This window comes from Enhydra lutris, unplaced genomic scaffold (assembly GCF_002288905.1).
Source record: "Enhydra lutris kenyoni isolate GAN:26980312 unplaced genomic scaffold, ASM228890v2 scaffoldscaffold38, whole genome shotgun sequence".
Taxonomy (NCBI): Eukaryota; Metazoa; Chordata; class Mammalia; order Carnivora; family Mustelidae; genus Enhydra; species Enhydra lutris.
Genome location: NW_019154122.1, coordinates 9262507 through 9286462, shown reverse-complemented (window position 1 = coordinate 9286462; position 23956 = coordinate 9262507). Strand labels below are relative to the sequence as shown.

The 23956-nt window shown below is 53.3% G+C and overlaps 1 protein-coding gene across 2 annotated transcripts in view; it reads left to right on the top strand.

Annotated features, from left to right (window-relative positions):
• The window catches only part of LOC111154678 (kazrin, periplakin interacting protein), a 433844-nt gene that overhangs the window by 318755 nt on the left and 91133 nt on the right, over positions 1–23956 (top strand). For both annotated transcript variants that reach the window (XM_022514491.1, XM_022514492.1), the window contains exon 2: positions 6410–6601. In XM_022514491.1, coding sequence (XP_022370199.1) covers positions 6410–6601 — 192 coding nt within the window. The remainder of the gene's footprint in view (positions 1–6409; positions 6602–23956) is intronic.

The following is a 23956-nucleotide window of genomic DNA, read 5'->3' as shown; positions in this document are numbered from 1 at the left end:
CCCCATCTGTAAAATGGGACGATGCTAACAGGACCTACTTCACCAGGTACGGTGAAGGGTAAATTAGTTAAGCCGTGTTAGATACAACAGAGCCTGAAACAAGGAGCTTTAGGAAAGGAGTAATGGCCGCCGTGATACACAGTAACTATCATGCTATTTTTACTTAGACTTTTGACTCTGGAAGGCTCAGCAACGTGTAGCTCCCCGGGAGTCCTTGCTGGTGCTTGCTCCCGAGTAGCCGTGTTCAGGCCATTCTGGGGTATGCCCTCCAATCACAGAAAAGAACTTCCTTTTCTCCTTCTTCTCCTGCCCCTTGCCCTTGTGAGCTCACAAAAATTAAGCCTGGAAGAGGCTTGTCACACCTGAGGGCTCTTCCCCAGGGCCAGGAGCTGTCTCCTCCCTTCTGTGCTGTGTGGATTCCTCCACATCCCTCCCTGCTCCCCAGATGCCACAGCTGAGGAGCCCTTAGCAGCTGCCTGAGCTCAGACTCAGCCTGTCCTGTGGGCCACATTGGTTTGGTTCTGGTGATGTGGGAAATCAGCAGGGAAATCAGAGGCTCTCCTACCCCAGGCAGCCCTGCCCAGCTGGTGCTGCTCTAGGTCTCAATGCAGGGGCAGGGCTGGGCTGTGCTATCCAGGCCCCTTGGTCCATTCTCCCTTCTTGGATTGGTTTGGTTCCGTGCACATCGCCTCCTTGTTACAAAGTAGCTGCTGCAGCTCCAGCTACAAGTCCACTTTCCAGGCAAGAAGGCAGAGAAGGGGCAAAGCCCTTTTTTCTTAACGGACAGTCCACCTGAGGGGCTTTCTCCTATATCTTGTCCACCAGAATCGGGTCGCCTGGACAGCCCTAGCTGTAAGGGAGGCTGAGAAGTGTTTGCTGTTTTAAACAAAAGGAAGTGCACTAGACAGAGAAGAGCAGAGTCGGGCTCCCTTTGCCACCTTTGAGTGGGTATGCCCCCCTCCAGAGCAGCACCCTGGTAACGGTGGCTTCCCCTGGGGCAGGAGAGCCACTGTCTCCCAGGCAACGTTTACTTCCGGCTTCCTTGGCCCCGAGAGCTCTGTCAAGTCTGTGGCATTTCTGGTACCAGCCCCTTTTATTACTAACCCGTGCCTCCCTGCCCCGAAGTCCGAGGGCAGTGGGGTTGCCCAGCATTGGCAGAAGGGTACACAGTTATCTTCCCTTTATCCCCCCTCCATGGGCAAGGGCCAGGGTGGTTTCTCCAGAAATGGTGGCTCCTTCCTAGCCACTCTCTGGCCATGGGCAAAAGGCTCCTTATGTCGAGGTATCTGTGGGCCTGTGCTCTACTGGGTGCTTAGTAAATACCACTTCTCCCCTTTTCTTTCTATGTCCTGTGCTCTGCAGACCAGCACTGAGCAGAACTCCATGCAGTGCGGGGGAGTGGTCTCTGTGTGCAGTGTCCAACACTGGCCACTGGCTATCCACAGGCACTTGAGATATGGCCAGTGTAACTGAGGAACTCAGTTGTTTGTTTTAATTAATTTACACTTACATAGCCACCGGTGACCAGCCGCTGCCTTCCTGAGCAGCACAGCAGGTGTAGGCTAGAATAGCGACCCCTGCTCCCACCCAGGGAAGAAATGCACAGTCAGTAGCAATTGTCCAGATTCGTGAAGTGTCGAAAGACCCAGAGAGGAACACTGACTTGCCTAAGGTCACACAGCACTGTAGCAGTTCCCCTGAGGCACAAGCCCAGATCTTCCAACTCCAGCTTCCTCACTGTTTCTGAGCAACGTGGCCAGTCCCCCCTGCACAGAGGGGAAGGGGAGTTGTGGCTCCGGTGGCCCACACATATGATGCTCACTGCCGAGCTTGTCTTTACATTACACGTGGGTCTCCTTTATTCCGTTCGCCCCCATTTTACAGGTGAGACCTCTGAGGCCCAGAGAGGAGAAGTGCCTGCCGCGGCCCCAGAGCCCATAAATGGGCTGCAGTCTTGTGAGTCTTTCTATGATTGCCGTCCCAGGGTTGTCCCACGTCTCTGCCTCTGGAAGGATCCACGGTGTGCAAGATCTGGGATTGCACACCCAGCCAGGGCAGGTGCAGTTAGTAAGCTCCAACAAGCCTCTCTCTCTCCATAATGTTGTTTTTCCAGCCTGGTCTCCTAAGACTTAGCTCCTGCAGGTGCCGCACCTCCCGTCCCGCCCTCCTGCTGCTTCAGGGCCCGACTCCAGGGGCGGGGCCCAGGTGTCAGGTGCACCTGTTAGAAAGGTGAGCCCAGGAAAAATCCGCCTTTGCCACTGTTGGCCAAGGACGGGGCACCCGGCCCCCTCTTGCATTCTGCTCTCATCTCAGCGCAGGGGTGCAGGGGAGGCTGGGCCAGACTGATCTTTCCCTTTACCACCTCCCTCCTCTGAGGTGCTCTGGCAAAAAAAGCCCTTGCTCGTGACTGTCCCGTGTCATGGTGCCAGAATTCCCCGTGGGATGGGAGTAGCGTTGCTAGGCGAAACACAGCACGCCCAGCTGCATTTGAATTTCAGATAAGCAACGAATACATTTTTAGTTTATGTCTCATGTCATATCTAGGCCATGCTTATCCTAAAGAGTATTTGTTTATCTGAAATTCAGATTTAACTGTGCGTGGCAGGGGGCTTTGCTGTTTGCTTCCCCCACCCCAAGTCCAGTAACCCTCAACAGGTGGCATTATCCCCGTGTAGCATGTTTGATACGGAGACCCAGAGAGATGACAGGGCTCACTCACGGTCACAGTCAGTCCCTGGCCGGAACTGCATTCAAAGCCAGACGACTTGAACTTCTCTGCCACCTGCATAGACATAGTAGTCAACCTTACTGGCACCTTCGGGGCGTTTAAGGAAGCCCAGAAGTCACATCCCTAAACAAACAAACAAACAAATACAAACAGACTTGTCTCCTGCTGCACCATAAGGTAAATGTAAATGAGGGCATGTGAGCAGTTACTCATACCTTCTTGTGAGCTAGACTTTTGGTGACAGTGAGTGGGGACAGACCTGAGGGAGAATTGATGGAAGAGAGCGGATCGGTCCATTCTGGCTCGTAACAAAAACGCGATGGAATGAGTGGCTCATAAACAACAGACATGTGTTCCTCAAAGTTCTGGAGGCTGAAAGTCCGAGATCTGGGACTGGCTGATTTCGTGTCTGGTGAGAACCCTCTTCCTGGTTTCTAGACAGCTATCTTTTTGCTGTGTCTTCAAGTGGTAGAAGGGACGAGGAAGCTCTCTGGGGTCTCTTTTATCAGGGTGCTAATCCCACTCGTGTAGGCACCACCATCATGACCTCATCACCTCCCACAGGCTGCACCTGCCAATACCATCCCACATGAGGGTTCTGCATGAATTCTGGGGGGATGCAAACATCCAGTCTGTGGCAGGGAGCAAGGATGACAATTGCAGAGTCTTCAGTACCGCTGAAGAAGCTATGCAGAGCTGGGGTCATAGAGAGGTGGTCAGGGTTAAGACCTTTTATAATCTGACCCTGGCCTATCTCTCCAAGTTTCCTTATCTCAGACCCATTCACTACCTCCACCCATTCATCCAGGGGCCTCTGGCTTTCTAGCCTCCTCATCTTTGCTGCTGCTTTTGTCTGCTTACCACCCCATGTGTCTTCCAAGGCCCATTTCAAATGTCTTTGTGCCCCCAAGCCCGTGCAGTGCTATCTGTGTTATGCTTACTTGTATGTGCTGCTTCTACTCCCTGGAGACTTCTTGAGGCCAAGGGTGCTCCTTTCTCCTTTTTGGACACTGTACACTGGGCCTGCAGTGAAGGCAGCCTGCAGATGTTTGACTGGAATGAGAGGGGCGAGTGCCCACAGTCGACCTCCCGTGCTCCAGTTTTGCTGAGAGACTGGGGGAGTTCACAGCCCGTTCCTGAGCCCCTCCATGTCTGAGCAGCCGGGCACTCCCTTGCAGATGGCCTGCCTTCCCAGAGTGTGGCTTTGGGGTCCTTGGGCCTGTGTTCACGGTGGGGTCTGGGAGTGTGCCAGCCCGAGGACGGGACCTGTCTATGACATTCAGCCAAGGGTCCCAGTGCCTGGACGGCTGTCTTCCATAGGGCAAATGCCAATGAACTCTTGCTGGCTGGAGAGATGGCTTGAGGGGGTCCATATGTCATCACACCCTCTGCAGGCACCTCGGACCCCACAGCAAGCGGGACGGGACGGTATAACCAGGCCTGCTTGCGGGAAGGTGGCGTCCGCTGGGCACAGGGACGGGATAAAGCAGTGGGCCTCCCACAGTGATAAAGGTTTTGCTCAGGTTGTCGGGTGGGGACAGCTTTAGGTCTCTGGAGGGGGTGGTAGCTGGGCTGGGACCAACCTCAGGAAGGAACCTGTGAGGAGGGGAGGAAGCTCTCCTGGTGGCCCAGAGCCAGGCAGCGTCTACACCTTTGGGGCTGAGAGGTGGCCTGCGGGAGGTCGGAGAGGGCGGGCGGGACTGCTGGTGGCGGCTCTGGGCTGCCGTCCGGTCCGGTCCGGGAGGGTTTCGGCAGGGAGTGAGGTGTTGAGGTTTTACGTTTCAGGCGGGCCCTCAGGCTTCTGGGGGGAGGCTGAGGCGGGTGAGGAAGGCCCTGGGAGGGCAGGGACGCCTCCGCCCTTCGCACACAAGGCAGCTGAACCCGGGAGGCCTCAGAAAAGGTGATGAGACACAGGACTAAGGGACGGGTCAAAATCAGAAGTACCTGTTCGCAAGGCCTCCGGCGGTGGAGAGACCACGAATCCTTGAGGCCTTCACTCTGCTTCCCCTTGGTCTGCCCCGTGCCCTGGAGGGGACTCAGCGTTGCTTGCCCTGAGGAGTGCCCGGCCGGGTGCCTGAGAGCGCCAGGCGCTGTTAGAAGGCAAGCGTCCTGGGAAACGGGGCCACCACCTCAGCGGTACTGAGCACTTCCTGCATACCTTGAGGACATCCTGGACCAGGCCTGTTGCAGGGGGGCTGCCTCCTGTGTCTCGTTGGAACCTCACAGTCTGATGAGGGTTAGACCCATTTTGGGGCATTTAAGGCTCGAAAGGGAAGGGACTGGCTCGCGGCTACATACCTAGTCCCTGAGGGAACCAAACTAGAGACCCAGTGTCTCTACAGCCGTAGCCCCCACAGGCAAGGACTGCACCCCAGCTCCCATGGCAGGATGAGACGTGGCGGTGAGAGAAGTCCTGTCTGAGGAGGAGGCTGGGATAAAGGGCCCAATGAGGAAGCAGCCACAGGAAGAACAAAGAAAGGGTGTTTGAGGTGGAGATCACTGCAGGGGCAAAGGCCCTGAGGCCGGGAAGAGCTTGGCATGTTGCGAAGAGAGAGACCAATATGGCAGGGGGGAGAGCAATGCATGAGGTCAGCAATGAGGGAGAGGCCGTGTTGTTGAGGGCCTGCTTCAGTGAATAATTCAGAGTCTTCTTCAGCCAATGAGGTGAGCGTCGTGACTGTGAGTCTGCTCTGTAACGGGTCTGGCAGAGGCCACCTGTCTGAGACCTAATGAGGCTGCTGACCCCCAACTCAGCTTGGTGTCTGTTGTGGCTCAGGTGAGCAGACCTGGGTGCCGGTGTATCAGCTGACCTGCAGGACTGAGCTGGCCTAGAGACTCCTGGGGCCGGCGATGGCACACCTTCGGGTACCTTCCCAAGGCCCCTGGGCCCGCGTGAATGTAGGGTTGGGTGTAAGTGGTGTGCACACCCCTTTCGACACACGGTGTCACCGTCGTTACTGCTCACTTGACGCCATTCTCCTGTGTGTTCCGGTGTGGCTGCCCATGTCTCTGAGCGGTGCCAGGTTCCTCAAGGCTCTGCATTCTGTGACGTGTGTCAGGTGTGCCTCTTGGGGACTGTTTCCTGAGTGTCAGACTGGGAGCTCAGGCTCTGGAGTTGGCAAAGTCTGGGTTCAGACTCCAGCTCTGCTACCCTCTTACTTTATGATTCAATCTCTCCGAGCCTCAGCTCCCTAACCTGTGAAATGGAGGTGATGGTGGGAGCCGCCTTAGGTGGTTTTCGCAGGATTCAACAAGATAGCGCATGTAAAGCCCAACTCGGCACTCCAGGCTTCTAGCAGAATGCCACCTCCTATCACCTCTTCGTTCTCACACTTGTTCCTGACATTGGAGGGAATATGATGTTGGCCATTGGAACGGCCCCTCTTGGTGCAGTGACAGCAGCAACAGAGCCCTGGAGAATGGGGTGGGGTCGGGGGAGGGGGGATGCTGGGTGGTCCCACCAGCCACGCTCTGCAGACTGGAGGTGGGGCGCAGGACTGGGGCTGGGGCTCTTGGAATAAGGTTAACAGCTTTGGTAGTTTTCTCCCCAGCACACACGAGGAAAGGCCTCAAATGCAGAGCACACGGGAAAAGCCAAAGCACCTCGGAACGGTCCCCAGAAAAAGCGAGTCAGCAGGAGCCCGCGTTCCCTTCCTCTAACCGTGTGCCCTTCTCCCCTAGTGCTCCTGCGGGAAGAAGTGGCTCGGCTTCAGGAGGAGGTCCACCTTCTCCGCCAGATGAAGGAGATGTTGACGAAGGACCTGGAGGAGTCCCAGGGCGGCAAGTCCTCCGAGGTCCTCTCGGCCACCGAGCTCCGGGTCCAGCTGGCCCAGAAGGAGCAGGAGCTAGCCAGAGCCAAAGAAGCCTTGCAGGGTGAGTGACTAAGTGATGATTGGTGGCACTTTCCTCCCTTCCTTTGCCTGGGGCTCAGGCTTGGGCCACAGGGGCGCCGAGGAACCAGGGTCCTTCCTCTGCAGGGGGAGCGGCGCGGACATGGGGGTCTCCTGGTGCTTAGACCCCCAGCTGAAGCTGCCCTGTCCCTTTTCTGGTAGAATTCTGCCTTGCGTGTTGGAAGCTTCTGTCATTCCCACATCCCTGTGCCCAGCACAGGCTTTCTAGCATGGTCATGCAGGATCACCACCCTCTGGGGCATGAATGGCAGGTGGCATCTCTGCTAGACCAGGCTACTGACCCAGCCGCTGGGCTCCGCTTCCCTGGCACTGTCGAGGTCCTTGAGCACCTCTGGTTATGGGATCGCGCGGAGGTGCTGAATTCTCTGCGGGAGGACACATTCGTGCGCCACATGCCACTCTCATTCACTATGGTGGCCTCTCGGGGAAGGGCTGGGGCCCCCTGTCCCGTGGTTGGCCTGGAGAAGCTCCCCTCTAAGAAGTGCAGTGTCCGGGGTCCCCTCCAGGAAGACGGGGGAGGAAGTGGCATGGGTGGCCAGGTGCTTTCTTGCAGAGCTGGCCCACAGGAACCTCCACGTGACCGCCACAGGCTGCTGTAGGAAACGTGGCCGGTGGGCCCTCGTGTGCAGCCGGCCTTCCTCAGAGCTGGCCTGGGCCCCAGCAGCGGCAGCTGACACACCCATCTCTCCTGGAAGCCACCTGCCCACATGCCGCGGGCTTTGGGAAGGGTCTCAGAAGATGATTCGAGAAAGGTTGGGGGAGTCCCCCTCTAACAGTGCTCAGAGAACTCTGACACGAAGCGTTGTCTTGAGGCCCCGTTACTGCCTTTGATACTCTGGGGAAAAGAAAAAGGCAATCCAGCTTGGCAGCCTGCTTTCCACTTACGTTTCCTAGAACGATACAGACTCTGGAAACTTCGTTTCGGAAGCCAGAGCGGCTTTCTTGCTTAGGTTGATTTCAGGTCGCTCTCGGAAAGAATCTCCAGGACAGAGCGGCAGCTTGAAGAAGTCGTCTCTGTCTCCTGTCACCATCAGGAGGAGCATTTTGGGCTGGTGGCATCTCTGCTCCCCTCGGCCTGGGGGACCCAGGGAAAGAGCCAGAATCAGAGCCAGGGATTCCCTTTGGCAGGAGCATGGTACACAGGCCATGCCAGCCTGCGGGGAGAGTTGGGACGTGGAGTTTCTCACAGGGTGTCCCGGTCTAGCTACAAGGCACCCTTTCCTGTTGGGGTTTTGTTTCCAGTGGGGTCGCTCAGCAGTGTCTTGAGGCCCGAGCAGGTGGGTTGTACGTGCCGTCGTCCAGCTGATGCTTCGTAACTGGGAAGTCACCGTGCCCAGCACACGCACATTCCTCTTCATGCGGCCATCCAGGAGTCCAGGCAGATCCGTGCAAGCTTCCCAGCTTCCAGGGGCCTCCTGACATCCCCTCCTCCCTCAGGATAGAGACTCAAGTGGCGAGAATCTCCCAGGGGAAGTGTCGCTGGGCCCGGGGCTGTGCGAGCTGATGTCGTCTGGTCTCCCTAAGCTTTGTAACCCTGTGGAGAGTTGGGACTGCCTCAGAAGCTGTCTCAGCCACCTTTGCCAGTGTATTTTCCAAGGTCAGGGGAACCTGTCTTCCATGATCTTACCTAGGGGAAGAATCCTCACCCCCATTTGCCCTTCTGGACCTAGAAGGGGAACAGAACCTCTTATCTCAGCTGTTTCTGGTCCCAGAGGAATAGGGAGGGGGCTCAGCGGACGCTCACTGACTCTACCACTCCCCGGCTCCTGGGACAGACTGCCTACGGTCTCCAGACCTCAGTTTCCTGGCCTGAGTGATGGGACAGTATTGGTGAATTAAATGAGGCGATGTCTGCGAGGGCAGAGAGCTGGTTGTTACCATGTGCATCCTTCTTTCGGCCCACAGAACACAGCTGCACAGGCATATTTTCCTCGCTCTGGGCTGTAAGGTGTCTTATCTGTCACCAAAGGTCACCCAGGGACACAGGTATCTGCCAGATGTGGGGGCTCCTCTGTAAACAACAATCTCAACAATAAGGACGTGTCAGTATTCATGATAGGAAAGCTTTATTGAGCACCTGCTGTGTGCTAGCCAGTATCTATCACTCACCCCGGTCCTACCAGGATTAACCCCCTCTCACAGATGGACTCACCTGAATGAGGTTCAGGGCGGTGAAATAACTTGGTCAAGGTCACAGAACTAATGACCAGCAGAGTCAGAAACTTTCTCCACTGCACGAACACACCTCTGCTTCCTGCTGGGGATTCAGCTGGGTCGGACAGGAGAGACGGGAGGCCATCCGAGCTCAGAAACGGGGACAGCACACTCTGGAGCCAGATCTGGGTTTGCATTCGGGCTCTCCCACTGACTAGCTGTGTGACCTCAGGCACATTCCTTACCTTCTCTGAACTATGTAGTCCTCTGGCTGAGGGTAACAATAACAAAGCTATTTCTCTTATCATTGAGGCTAGTAACAGCAGCCATTTCCGAGGGTTGTCATGGGGATTAAATGAGATATAAAGTGCTTGGCCCAGTGCCTAGTGCTGTTAGTGCATATACTTAGTGATTGCCAGATGAGAGGGGGCTTGGCACACCTCCTCAGACCTGCCTGGAGCTGTTGGTCTCCTGATTCCTGTTAGAGTGGCCCAGACCTTCGAGGCCCTGAGCCCATCCAAGCTCAAGGCAGCAGTGCTCCCGAAAAGCAGTGGGCACCTTCAGCCGGCCCGAGCATCCTGCCTGCCATCCTACAAAGTCATAAATAAGATACTTCCTCCCAACCACGGCACGTGGCGAGTAAATTGCAGACAGATGTGGACAGAAGGAGGCTGGGGCATGAAAAGGGATTTATATGCCCATAGTGAGGAGAATGAGAATAAATGTGCAAACCAAGTAAGCAGCAGATGTTGGGTGACACTTGTTAACAGCCGGCATCCCTGCGGTATTTGCAGGAGAACGCCAAGCCCCCAGGACTTCCTCCCTGGTGGTACCCTACCTACCTGCGCCTGTCTTTGGTTTGAGTTTGGATGAGACCAGAATTTTCCAGAATGGGAGAGGTTTAGGAACTCAAGCAGACGTGAGGAACATCAGCCCCGGGTTATGACATCAAAGCAAAGACAAGAATCAGGTTTGGGGAGGACAAAGTGTGGAAGATTCCTCTGTTTCTTTGGGGATGAGTCTGGAATGCCAGGTTTAGGAGTTTTGGTCTCATCGTGAGTGTAAAGGCAGAAGTTTGGAAGGATTGTTCAAGAAAGAGTCGTGTCGTGTGCGTTTAAACGTAATGGAGCTGGCCTCTAGCCCTAACATGTGCTGGGGAGCTTGTAACCCATGGGACCCCTCCGGGGAGTCTGTCGATTTCCTCAGCCCCCACTTAGGTCCCCTGATTTCCCCCGAGAATCAAGGCATTACCGAAATGTGATTGTGAACATTTGCTTCTGCCCCATTTTTAACAGCGTGACGAGTGTGTCGAGCGTTTTCTCACGATAAATGCTCTCTGAAAACGTAATTTTTAATGACTACATAATGTTCTAGCACATGGAGGCACTGTAATTTATTTAGCCACTTTCTGATTATTGGACACTTGAGTTGTTTCTACTTTTTTTCTTTTCAGTTTTGCCGTTATATACCATTCCACTAAAGATCTGTGTTCGTAAATCTTTTTATTTTTTTTATGACAGGATTTCTCCATCTTTCTGGTCTCTGGACCACCTTTCACTCTTACAAAATTGAGGACCCAAAGAGTTCTTGTTTATGTGGGTTAGTTCTGTAGGTATTTACTGTTCCAGAAATTAAAGCCAAAAACTCATTTAAATCCTCAATAATTTATTTTAAAACAACAGCAATAAACCCATTGCACATTAACATAAAAAAAAACTTTAATGAAAAAATAAGTGCATTTTCCCAAACAAAAAGTTTTGAGTGAGGAGAGCATTGTTTTACATTTTTGCAAAAACTTTTCCATACGTCAAAAACAAACAATAAAAAACTTTTCGATGTCTGACTTTACAGAAAACCGCTAAATTCTCATCTCTGATCCTTTAGTCAGGCTACCGCGATTTGTCATTTGGGTTGAAAATCTGGCATCACTCAGATAAGTAGGAGGAAAAGGGAGGAGTGCATTGATTGCCTTATTATTAGATGAGTGTAGGTATTTTTCTTGGTTGGCATCCTCAAACCCACCAAACGGTAGTTTTGTAGAGATCTGCTGCAGCGTGGTGTCTCAGAGTTCATCCAATGAGGGTTTTGTGCTCTGTTAACAGTGGACGAAGCCATTGGTTTCATTGGCACTTCAAATGGGTACTATACCGCACACAAGATTTAAGCATCTATCAGTGATCACTTGAGTGAGGGGGTGATGCTGAGCTTCCCAATGATGACATACTTCCTGATCTATGATCAAAAAGTCACACGTGTTCACATCACCACGCATGTCATCAGAAAAGTCTTTGAGTCTTGAGAAGCTGTTGAGGTCACGGTGGCAGATCAAGCCTGTGGAAATTCTCACGTTTGTTCAAAAGCTCAGATTTTAATCTTTGACAACAAGTATGGTCAGTTTTTTTTTTTTTTAAGATTTTATTTATTTATTTGAGAGAGAGAGAGACCATTAGAGGGGAGAGATGAGAGGGAGAAGCAGACTCCCTCTGATCCTGAGTCATGGGACTCAGGATCATGACCTGAGCTGAAGGCAGTTGCTTAACCAACTGAGCCACCCAGGTGCCCGGTCAGTTGTTTTCTAAGAAATAACAGGCCAGCTCACGTAGCTCATGTGTGGACTTAGTCATTTGCCAGATCTCTTGGTTAACAGGATTGGGCATTTGTTCCTTCAAGTGCACGTAATGTTCTGTGGGAAAAGTGGCTAGTTTAGCTTGCAACTCAAACAGTCGTGCAAATGATTGTCCTCAAGACAGCCTTTGTTCTTTGGTTTGCAGCAAAGGAACTTTCAGTGTTCTTCCATTTTTCTTAAAAAGACATATACTTGGGGATCAAGCTTTAATAAAATTAATAATTTTTACTGCTTCATCAAAGACATTCATTAGTCAAATAGTGCCCCCCCCATTTTTTTTTCCGAGAACAAGTGCATGGTGTTAAGACTATAATGACTACTAATATCTACTCATACAGTTTGATGCCTCTACTGTGATGTTTGCCAAGATGTCAACATCTTCCCCAGCATTGCTTTTGTACCCACAGTACAAATAACACAGTAAAAAAGGCAAATAGCGTCATAGTATCGTTATGAAAATAGCTTTCCTCATGGATCCCCTGAAATGATATTTCTGGTGGTAGTGGTGACAGCTAGCATTTCTGAGCATCGTTTCTGTGCCACGTGCTGCAGACCTTCAGCTCACTTAATCCTCTCAGGAGGCCTGGGAGGTAGGCTGCGAGTATGGCAGGAGTATGCACGGTACCTGGTTAGAACTGGGTTTGGACGTCATGGGGGTGGACTCTAGCCCTTAGGGGATGCTGGCAGGCACAGGGAGGCTACTGCTGCAGGGGAAGCAGCCTGAGCAGAGGCAAGAACACCAGTCTGTGTATGGGGGGAGCGGGGAAGGGAAGCACTGGGCCAAGGCTTTGTAACAGGGAGGTGGTGAGAGATGATCGTGGAGAACCTCGGGGCCATGCTCAGAAGTTCGAGGACTGGGGAGACTTGGGGCAGGAAACCGTATCAGAAGTGGGGTGTTGTAGCAGGTACCCATGTCCTTCTCCCAACCTTTGCGATCTCTTCTGTCTCCCTTGAGCATGAGGACATATGTGATTACATACAGATGGTTCCTGGATCACCTCCCTTCTCTTCTCCAAGCCCTGATTCAGGCTCTGCTTCCTCCAAAAATCTTCCTGGACTTTTCTCTATCTGGTAGCTCAGGGCCTATGCTTGTCAGTATCATGCCCCCAACCCCCATCCCCAAAATGCCTGCATCCTAATTCCTAGAACCTGTGAATATGTTAGGTTACACGGGCAGAGGGGAATCCAGATTGTTAATCAGATGTCCTTGAGATGGGGGGTTATTCAGGGTTATCCAGTAAGTCCAGTGTAATCACGAGAGTCCTTCAAAGTGGAAGAGAAGGCAGAAAGAAGGTCGGAGTTGGAAGGAAGTGTGATAACAGAACGGAGACTCAGTGTGAGGGCTCAACCCCCATTATGCTGGCTTGGCAGAAGTGGAGGGAGGGGCCATGAGCCAAGGAACGTGGGTGCCTCTAGAGGCTGGAAAAGGCCAGGAAACAGACTCTCCCTGAGAGCTTCCAGAAGGAATGCATCCTTAATTTTTACCTCCCAAGACCCATTTCAGACTCCTACCTCTAGAACTGAAGACGAGAAATTTACATGGCTTTAAGCTACTAAATTCGTAGTAGTTTGTTAGAGCAGGGGGAAGAAGCTGGTAAGGTCCTCTCCTCCCTGTACTTCGCAGCCCCAGATGCTGACTTCTCTTAAGACTTCGCGTGCAGTGAGGAACGTTGCTTTCCTATGTGGCTCGCCACTCTCCAGGCTCCCACAGGACACAGCACCCAGCACAGAGCTGGCCTCGTTAGCTCAACAAAGCAGGTGATCGTTGAGTGAGGAGAAGACATGATACCTGAGTTTCCTTAGCAGAAGGAATAGGGCTGTTGGGGTCTTTTCCCTGCCTCAGAATGAGTCTCCTGCCCTAGACCAAGCTCTTGGAAGGAACTGAGCCTTCAGTCTTTTGCTCATTCAACAAATTGAAAACTTGCCCATACTAGGACCTTTGTCTGTGGCTCAGAGAAATCAGGGGCAGATCAGACCCAGGCCCTGCCCAGAACCAGTGACATGCCTAGAAACCGCAAAACACTCAGTGCAAGTTAGGTGAATTATACATATTTTTAAATGGCCAACCAGACCTGTAGGTAAGTATCTGTGCCACAGATTTTCCTGCTTCAGCAAGTTCTAGGGCACAGAGAATGTCTTTGGCCTTGGGTAGGAGAGGACACCAGTGCCCTTGACATTCCCAGAAGGTGTGGCCATGCCCTGGCTGCCTTTGCAGATGAAACAGGACCTGCAGACAGTGGGGCAGCAGGTGGCCCAAGTGGCTGACAGAATGATGTGTTCTTGGTGCTGGGATGGCTCTGCCCACCTGCTTCCACACACACAAAACGCCTGCACGCGCACACACGTCCTTGTCCCCCCGGTGCTGTGTGGGCTGGGAAAGCAGCTTGATGTTTCCTGCTCCCCTTCCCACATCCACACTCCATTCTCCAGGTCGTTCCTCCCATCAAAGACTTGTTCATCTCCCGGGCAGCTTATCACGCTGGACTGAGTGTGTGTGTTCCTCTTCCAGAAGTCGTGAGCACGAAGCTACGAGGTTTAGGCCCCAGCTGCAACCTGGCGGCCCCCGGGGCTCCTGCAGGGGTTGTACCCAAAGCCTGCCCCTCTGACCCGCAGCCCTGATGTGAAGATTCTTAGCTGCTATGACTTAGAATTTAGTGGAAGTTTCCAGAGAGTTCTAACTCTGCAGATAGAACATCTTCCTAATACACTACTGACCATTTCTTTAAAAAAGATTTTATTTATTTATTTGACAGAGATCACAAGTAGGCAGAGAGGCAGGCAGAGAGGGAGGGGGAAGCAGGCTCTCTACCAGCAGAGAGCCTGATGCGGGGCTCGATCCCAGGACCCTGAGATCATGACCTGAGCCGAAGGCAGAGGCTTAACCCACTGAGCCATCCAGGTGCCCCCCGAGCATTTTAGTATATGTGCTGCTGAAGCGAGCACACCCCCAAGCATTTTAAATAAACTCATTTCCAGAATCTGCCCAGGGTCTGGGGTTGTGGTGACTGACGACGTTATTACAGCAACTTGGTCCCTTTTGGCTACTTGGCTTTTGATCAGTCTCTGTACCCGAGTGATGCATGTCCCCGTCCGGGGGTTTCCACACAGAGTTGTCCGTCTGTGGGTTGGAAGGCGAGCCTGTTCAGAATCTCCCCAGTGCTTTCCAAACAGTGGCCCTTCCTGACTGTCCTTCAGTACTTCGGGTCTGATTCTCGGTAGAGTTTACTATGTACTAATGTTCTAATTATGGAAATCCTTCATTTATTCTGAGAAAAGCTAGAAGAGTCATGTTTTTGGAAATATACAGACACCCTCTTGGGCTCACCCTCCCAGATCTGGTACTTGTTCTGGAAGCATGTACCAGAGCCCAGCCTCTCTTCCTATTCAGGAGGAAAAAAAAAAAAAAAAAGATATGCACCCATTTTGCAGGTGGAATGATTGAGGTATGACTGAGGCGCATCTCTCCTGAGCTGTAATCATCACAGCTGTTACTTATTTAGCCCTTGGAATGCACCAGGCTCCCTCCTGATCGCCTTGCCTACACGAGCTCACGGATCTCCCCACAGCCCTGCTAGATGGGTAGTGTTTATTAGCCTCAGTTTCCCCATCGCTGGCATGGGAGCGAGGGAGATTTAGGAATTTTTCTGAGATCTCCAGGATAATAGGTTTTGGAGCCAAGACTTACTTGATCTCCACAGTCTAGTTTCCAAACCTCTGTTTTTCGCAGACACTTACCAGATGCTTCTTTGATTCTTAAGGCCTTGGGGGCAGAGGGAGGGAGTGGAATGGGGAAGAGAGGAAAGGCGAGCAGGTCTGGACATGGAAGCACACCCTCAGAGGCCCCTTGAGATACAGGTGTTCCCCACTCCGCCCCGAGAAAGTTCACATGGTGCCGCTCCGCTTTTACAAAAGACCGACTTTAGTACCTCGAAGAATCTGGGACAAAAGACAAAAAGCAAACATAGCGTCCAGCATCAGTCTTGCAGCAAGCTGTAACAGGGGCCCTGCCAAGCTCCTCCCCCAGGAATGACGCGTCCAGCTGCCAGAGCTTTGAACCACTTCCGGAAGCATCTGTCCTCTGTCTGCATTTCTCGGGTGGATCTGTTAGCAAGGTGTGTCCTTGGGTATCAGGGGAGCCTGAGAGAGGTTATTTTTTAGATCTGGGAATGCTCACGAATTTTTCCACGTAAATGAATGACAGTTGCTGTTTTTGGCTTATGGAAGGTTTCACAGGGCGCTCTGCTTCCGGACAGCGGGGCAGACCTGTACCAGGATTTGTGGATTCATTCCCAGTCTTTGCCCTGGAAGGTGTCCCAGGAAGTAAAGGCTGGGCTCAGTCACACAAGCCCGGAGCTTCTCTTCCTGTCCCTCCTCTTCCCCTCCATGGTTCAGTGAACACACAGCAGTTTTGAGAAGTGCCGGTGGTCTCAGAGGCCGTGTTTTAAGGTGTGAGCAAGGGCTGCAGACCTTGAACCTCTGCTTTAGATGAACCCCAACTTCCTTCCCAGGAAGGGCTGCGGATTGATCGGCTGGAAGGAGAAGAACAAACCTGTGAGGAGAGCCACATTCTAGAACTGCCTTTCGAAAGGCATTGCCCCCAACCTCATTAAATCCTGGTTGGAGGGGTGGCTTCTGTCACCATGTAGGCATTGTGCCCGCCTCACCCTGGCAGGGTCAGGACATGGCGCTGAGGCTGTAGCAGGAAAATGAAAGGCCTGCTGGACTCTGTCCTGGGAAAATAGCTCTGGTGTGAGCCAGGGAGGGGTCCTTTGCAGAGTCGCAGGCACCCTTGCTCGGCTAGGGTGAGCACCGGCCCAAGATGGCCAGGGACACAGGGTCACATCTGCCAAGGACCTCAACCATGATTCTCAGCCCTGGTGGGCTCCTCAGGGAATGCTGTCTTGGCCTCAGAGACCAGGGAGGTGAGCGTCCTTCCTGAAAGAGCTGCCCCTGCTGCCCCATGAAGTAGGTAGAGTTAGGCTAACTACAGCTGGGGAAACTGAGGCCGCAGGAGGCTCCAGGAAGCTCATGCGGCTTGCAGGTCTCAGTGTTCAAATTTGAAGTCCCATGCCTGACACAGATCCGTGACTGCCGTCCCATCCCAGTGTTTGTTTTCCATTAGTGGATATTCTCAGTGTTCCTAAAACCTGACCTAGGAACCCACTCACATATTCACTTAAATACTTGTTGGGATCCATTTTCAGGCATCGTACTAGGCCCTTAGGGTGGATCTGTGAGCAAGAAAGACAAAAGATCCATTTCTCGTGGAGCTTCCATTCTAGAAGCACGTGCCAGTTGGTACTGCCGCAGAGCACACTAGCCCCAAATCTTAGTGGCATAAACAACCGCTGTCTTTCTTATAGGTCACGACATTGTGTCAGGCCCTTGGCAGGGCTCAGCGGGACAGTTCTTCAGTTCTGCATGGTGTCAGTGGTCCCACGGCTGTATTCTACCAGAGTCCAGGACAGCTGCCCTCCCGTGTCTGGTGCCTGGGGCGGGGGAGGGGTGCTGGCGTTTCTGGGAGTGACCCGAGCTCCCTCGTGGTGGTCCAGCCTTGCACGTGGAGAGGCTCAGGGCTCCCGCAGAGAAGGTTCTAAGAAACCAAGTACAAGCTGCGAGGTTTCTTATGGCCTGGCCTCACGTCACCGAGCGTCACTTCTACCACATTCTGTTGGTGATGGGCCAGCCATGAGGCCAGCCAGACTCCACGTTGTACAAAGCATGTGGTGGGGAGATACGATTGTGTCCATCTTTGTGAAAATACCATCTGCCGCAGAGGAGAGGGAGAAGGCCAACGATAAACAATGAACAGAGGAAAAACTAAATCACATGTATTCAAAGATTTTAAGTACCATGGGAACATGGAAGTTTTACAATGGGGTGAAATACGACCCAGCCATTCCTTTCTAGGCGTTTACTCACCTAGGAAATAAATGCCCATACCAACACATGGCATGCAAATGGGGGGGTAGAGGTTTCATCTGTGATGGCTCCAAGCTAGAAACAGTCCACCTGTCTATCCGCAGGTACAGGGGGGAAACCGACTGTAGCAGGGGAGACTCAGCAGTCAAGCAGCAAACTATGATACATGTAGCAGCGTGGTGGGTCTCAAAATAATTACCCCGAGTGACAAGAGCCCAGGAAGAGAAAAAGAAAAAATCGCGCATCCTGTATGATTCTGCTTACATGAGACTCTAGCAGAGGAAAACGAATCTGTTAGATGGGGGTCTTTAAGGAGGAGGGGTCTCCTGGGCGGTGGGAGGAGGGCTAGGAGCTCGGCTCACAAAGGAGAGCCAGGGACTCGGAGGTGACGGGCGTGCTCGCTGTCTTGAGGGTGCTGATGGCTTTTCAGGGGGATGCAGAGGCAGATGGTCTCAGACGGTCCCTGTTAAACTTGCGCAGTTGGTTGTAAGTCATTTATAATCGATAAAACCGTGTTTAAAGGAGTGCAAGGTGAATTGGGATTCTTTGGGGTGGGATGCATTGCAGGCCCCCGCAGGCCCCCTGGCTCGGGCAGCCTCCAGCTTTGCCTTCCTGTCCTGCATGCTGGCAGCAGCAGGCCACGGGGGTGGGGGGATGGGGGGACGCGGCCCCAGGTGGGCAGCATCTGGCCAGTCCGGGCAGAGCCCTGTGCTGTCGAGGCCCCAGCACGCTGGGCTTCTGGGCTCACATTCCAGGAAGAGGCAGAGATCAGAGAGGTCCGAGGCTGCATGTCTGTGGCCTGGGCTTCCGGCCCAGCTCTTCAAATAGCTCCAAGCGTGCAGACTGGGCCAGCGCCGGGGACGCGATCTGCTGCTACCAACCAGGCAGGCTTTTGTGCCCGAGCCTGGTGTGTGGGCACAAAAGGAGGAGAGGCGTTTTTTGGCACCGAGCGAAAAACTCAGAACAATGTAGAAACTAAGGAAGGAGAATTCCGAATCTGCTCGGGGCCAGGTACTGTTGTAGAGAAAAGATGGAGGTTAAAATCCAGTGGCTCACCAGCATGTATAATGAACACAACCTACACGTATCTACCCGACATTTCTGCGGGCCGCAGATCCCCTGAGTTATCTCGGATAATCCTTCCCGTTTTTCAGACAAGAAGATTGAAAGAGCAGTAGCCGGCTGAAAGGTGGAGTTTAAACCCAGGAAGGTGTGCGTGGCTCCAGGACCTGCCAGATTTCACGGGCATAGCCCCGTGCCCCCCACCCCACTGTTGTTTGTTTAAGTGGTTAACAGTTTGTTGTTGTGATAAATCATTTGTGATGTGGATCCTGGGAACTGGCTGGGCCTGCCAAAGCAGTGGGGAGGCCACGGCTCTCCATCAGTGTTGTCCTTGACCTTCGCAGGCCTCTTCTGGAAAATGGGAGGGTGGGACTGAGCGCTCTTAGGACCTCCATTGTCCTGTCCTGCGAGCAGCATACTCAGAATGAGGGGGAAAATACCTCTGAGAAAGCCAGGCAGGAGCCCCATGCTACCGATCAGTATGTCGCTGGTCACATTGGCCGGGCCACTGGGTGCCACGGGGCCTGCCACTCACTCTCACCCCAGCCCAAACAGAAACCTCAGGGGCTACACTCAGCAGCCCAGGCTGGCAGCCCTTAGCCCTTAGCAACCTCTCTGGAGTTGCTCACCCACGAGCTTTGGATCATGACGATCTAAAAGAATTGTGCTGATTCGGGCCTTGCCCGCAGAGCACGGTGCCCGAGGAAGGAAAGAAGGCTAGCAGGAGCTGTGGGCTCGGGCAGAAGGAGGAAATGGGTTAGGACTGGTTGGTCAGTATCCCCAAGCCCTGCCAAGCCTCAAGAAGAGGCTTCTCTCGGTCAGTTTTGCTTTTTAGCTGCCTTGGAGATAGGGCCCAACTGGATGCGGCTAGAGGGTTGGCCTTCCTGGTGCTGTGAACCCTTCTGTCTCCCAGCTGGTGTGTAGCAGGGAGTTCAGCACATGGTAGGGGGCTCCACAAACGGGTCCTGGGGTGAAGGCAGAACAATGAACACTTAGAGGCTTTGAAACTATCATTTTATTGGGGAGGGGGCTGTTGACGCCCGTAGTCTGTTGCAAATTCCAGAAGGTCTTCTGACTCGGGCAGCATCTCCAGGGCTCGCTTTTCTGGTGATGTGGCTCTGTTGTTGCCATCCTGAGCACTGACCTTTGTCTCCCACCACAAAGACCAGCAGAACGCATCATGCTCCTCTGCTTCCAAGTCATTTAAGGAATCTTTGCGCTGGGCAGTGTTGTCCATGGAGGAAAAGGGCACACCCCTTTCTTTCTTCCTCATAGTTCAGGTGATTGCAGATCGGGGGAGACTCACTTCCTCCAGGGCAGTCTGGGGTGGCGCTGGGTGGCCTCCAGTGGGGAGCTGGACTGGGGGGCTCTGGCCAGTCCCACAAGGGAGGGTCCTTTCTGGGTGGAGCTCCCTGAGGAACATGGCTTCAGAGAAGGCCTCAGAGGCGAACAGCTCACCAACTGACCAAGACTTTCGAGGGTCTGACCCTGCCCTCCCCTGCCAGTGCCAGACCTCTCCCCTGCTCACCTGGGCGGGGCTGAGTGTTCACCAGTGGAAGGTAAGCCTTGAAGTGCATGTTGGCCAGGAGGTGCATGTTGGCGTCTCGAGGACAGAGTTTCTGTTCCAGGCAAAGTGTGTCTCCCAGTGGGCTCCTGGCTTTGTCCCATTCCCAGCTGTGTCTCTTTTCATTCCCTGGGCACTGCACATTGAATCAGAACTGTTCTTCTAGATCTTCCTAGCCCACGGCTGGTGGGTGAATGACTTCTCCGGAGTTTGGGACCTGCCAAGGTCAATGGCTGTCATTTGGGAATGGGACTCCCTAGAGCCCCGGAGGGCCCCAGGGTCCAAGGGAAGAGCAGAGGAAGGAGCCAGTTGGGGATGTTTTGCTGGATTATCGAAGCACCTGACGACTTGATTGATGGTGGGTGTGGGGAGTCGGTGAGAGGTGTGTGACCATGCCGCTGGGAGTGTGGTGTCTCTTGCTCAGATGAGAAGTTGGTACAAACCCCCTTTTTGGGATCCTCTACCCACCAGTGAAGCCCCTGGAGACAGTCGTCTTCTCTTGTTGGATTTCTTTTCATCTGTGAGGGCTTCTTCCCATATTCTGGAAGCTTGGACCCCCCCCCACCAGCTGCCTGCAGGTTTAAGAGGCTGTTTCACGCTGGTGATGGATGGATGGCTACAGGGCACACTGGAGTGATGCGGGCTGGGGGCTCTGCTTACCCCGGGCGTGGGTGTGGGCGTGGCTTTGTTCCTGGCAGGTGGGAAGGCTTTCCCCAGGCAGAGCTGGGTTTTCCAAGCTGCTCCTAGCAGGACCTGATGCCAAGACGCGGTGGCCTCTGTTACTGTTCAGAGTTTGTTAGCAATAAGTGGGAAAGGTGGTGAGTAATTTGGGGGTGGGATTTTAGGGAGAGGACAGTGGCCCGCAACAAGGGAGCTTCCTCCCTGCTGTGTTACACTCTACGTGGGTGCCAGGAGCCGGGCCCGAGGAGATGTCCCTGTTCATACCAAGCAGTTAGGAGATACTTATCCAGGGAAGGGAAGGTGCTCCTCTGAGTTTCCGGGTTCAGCCCAGGTTCTCAGGAAAGCAGTGAAAAAGCAGATGGAAGCATCGTTTTCTGAACACCTGCAGAGTGCCATCCACCCTGGGAAAGCAAACAGTTGCTCACGGAATCCTCCTTACTGTCCTGCAGGATGCTTCCTGGGCTCCCTTTTTTTTTTTGAAGATTTTATTTATTTATTTGACAGACAAGGATCACAAGTAGGCAGAGAGGCAAGCGGCAGTGGTGGGGGGGGGGAGCAGGCTCCTCGCTGAGCAGAGAGCCCGATGTGGGGCTCGATCCCAGGACCCTGAGACCATGACTTGAGCCGGAGGCAGAGGCTTTAACCCACTGAGCCACTCCTGGGCTCCCTTTTATGGGTGAAGAACAGAAGCTCCCAAAGTCTGGTGGGTGGTCGAGACAGGACCAGGGCAAGTCTTTTGACCCTTGGGCAGGTCGCTCAACCTTGCTGTCTCCGTGGGTGGCACAGGGATTCCAACAACCCCTGCCCTGGGGTCCTGCGGATTCAATGAGAAAACTCGCAGAACGGGGTTAGAACAGGAAGTGTCCATTTATTAAATACCAGCTGCTCTTACATTATCATTATTTATTATTTATCTTACTTTATCACCATTTGTTGTCCAGACTGGGAGAATTCCGCAAGAGAGAGAGTGGGCCTAGTTGTGCTGGGATGGTAGGCGTCAACTGGGACCGTCCCAGACAGACAGGGCCCATAGCCCTTGACCGGCAGACAGGATCTGAGCAGGTCAGGGGATGATGTAAGCAAAGGTTTGGAGGTTGGACAATCATGGTCCGTGCAGGTGACCTTGCACAGTGGGTGCTGGGTGACCGAGGTAGACCTGGTCGTGGGGCCCACCTGCCCCACTGGAAGGAAGAGGCACATCTCCACCATCCCTGACTCCACTGCCCAGAACACATCCTTCCTTCCATTCCGAGTTCATCTCCCACCCGTTCAGCATCATGATTCATGGGCACACCAATCCATTCTTCATGGACCTGAAAAGACGTGATCTTTGCCACGACAGAGAGGATTGAAACCCACCGCAGTGGCATGGTAGACGGGTGGGAGCACAAGGGGAGAAGTTAGCTACTAAGTCATGGAGTGTGTCCTCAGTCAACACCGAAGGAACAAAGCTTTTGGGTGGTGGCCGCAGGAGGAAGGATGCGGGAGGCAGGAGAAGAAGGCAGACGCTGGTGTCCCTAGCCTGTGTGGCGTCTGTGTGAAAACCTCAGCAAGAGCCCATGATGCCTTGATAAGGACGCGTCTCCAGGCAACTGCTCTTCCACACCCACAGGGCCCCTGTGCCTCCCAGCCTGGGAGTCCAGTTCCCAGAAGGGTCGGAGCAGCCTCCCCTTTGGAAGCATGGGGTCTGAGAGATGCTATGGAGAACTTCTTTCCCTGGAGAGGGAAGAAAAGGCAGCTGGGACCTGGAGACCAGGCTCTGGGGGTGGAGTGACAGGTCCCAGTGAGCTGGAAGCTGGGCCTAGACCCGTGTCCTGACTCCCTGCCCTGAATGCTTAGTGGGGTCCTTGCTTTTTACTGTCTCTGTTCCTAAAATAGTTTTCTAAGAAGTTTAATGGAATCTTGACCAGTCGAGTAGGATCTTAGCTCAAGAAGGCTAGGCCGATCACCGATCTGTAAATGTGTATTTTTGGCATTAATGGGACTCCCAAGACCCTCTGTGGAGTCTTGGTGCAAATTAGAAGTAGCCATACAGACAGATTCAGAAAACACACCCCTTCCCGTTGAACACAGTCCTGCTGCTCTACTCAGGCCTCAACTTTCCCGAAGCTCTTAAAATACAGCCCTTGGGTGAAGGTGAGCGGGCTTGGGCCTGGGAGGGTGGGATGAGGGCTCTCTGCTCATCCCCTCTGAGCCAAGGCTTCTGTTCTCCATATCCTGAGACCTCGCAGGTGCCCAGCATGGGGGCCAGCAGAAACTGGTGACCCAGAATGCCAAGGAAGACTGGAGGCACAGTGCTGGATCTTTCTACCACCTGAATTCTTTTTTTTTTTTTTTAAGATTTTATTTATTTATTTGACAGAGATCACAAGTAGGCAGAGAGGCAGGCAGAGAGAGAGGAGGGGAAGCGGGCCTCGATCCCAGGACCCTGAGATCATGAGACAAAGGCAGAGGCTTTAACCCACTGAGCCACCCAGACATCCCTGAATTCTTCTTTCTTTAAAGATTGATTGATGATTGGTTGATTGCTTGATTGATTTTAAATTCTATTTATTTATTTGAGAGAGAGCACAAGCAGGGGGAATAGTAGGCAGAGGGAGAAGCAGGCTCCCCACTGAGCAAGGAGCCTGATTGGGACTCCATCCCAGGACCCTGGGCTCATGACCTAAGCCGAAGGCAGATGCTTAACTGACTGAGCCACCCAGGTGCCCCTCACCACCCGAATTTCTAAAGACATCTTCCTGTGGCCCAAGCGTCTGGTTTGGGAAATGCAGGTGCTGACTCGGGAAAAAGAAGTTCCAGTTAATAGAAACAGCCCACCCAGGCACCCTCCAGCTAGCACCCTTGGCCACTGGCTCGGAGCACTGTTGAGGGAGCTCCAGGCCCCCTGGCAGGTGCCTGGCAGCTTGTCTATGATCATCAGAGCAAAACTCCCAACCATTGCTTTTGCCTGTTGAAGACAGTGGGGAGCCTTTCTACTCCAGAAATGAGAAGGGCACCCTCCTGCGGTTTCTCCAGACACCCAGAGCTCTCCTTCCCCTTAACAGGTGTGGGCATTTCATTTTGAGCATCATGTGTCCATGTTGTTCATGCCCGGGTGGGAGGGCACGGTGAGGCTGTGTACCGCCCTCCTGCCCCTGCTGGGATGCCCAGCCTAGCTCATTCGGGATGCGTCCTGGGCTTGGTCCCAGGGCCAGAGCCTTCATCCCAGGGCTGAAAGTGTAAGCAGTAGATTAAGAAGATGCAAATTAAATTCACCCAGAGATATTATTGCTCACCTCTCAGACTGGCAAAAATCCAAACGCTCT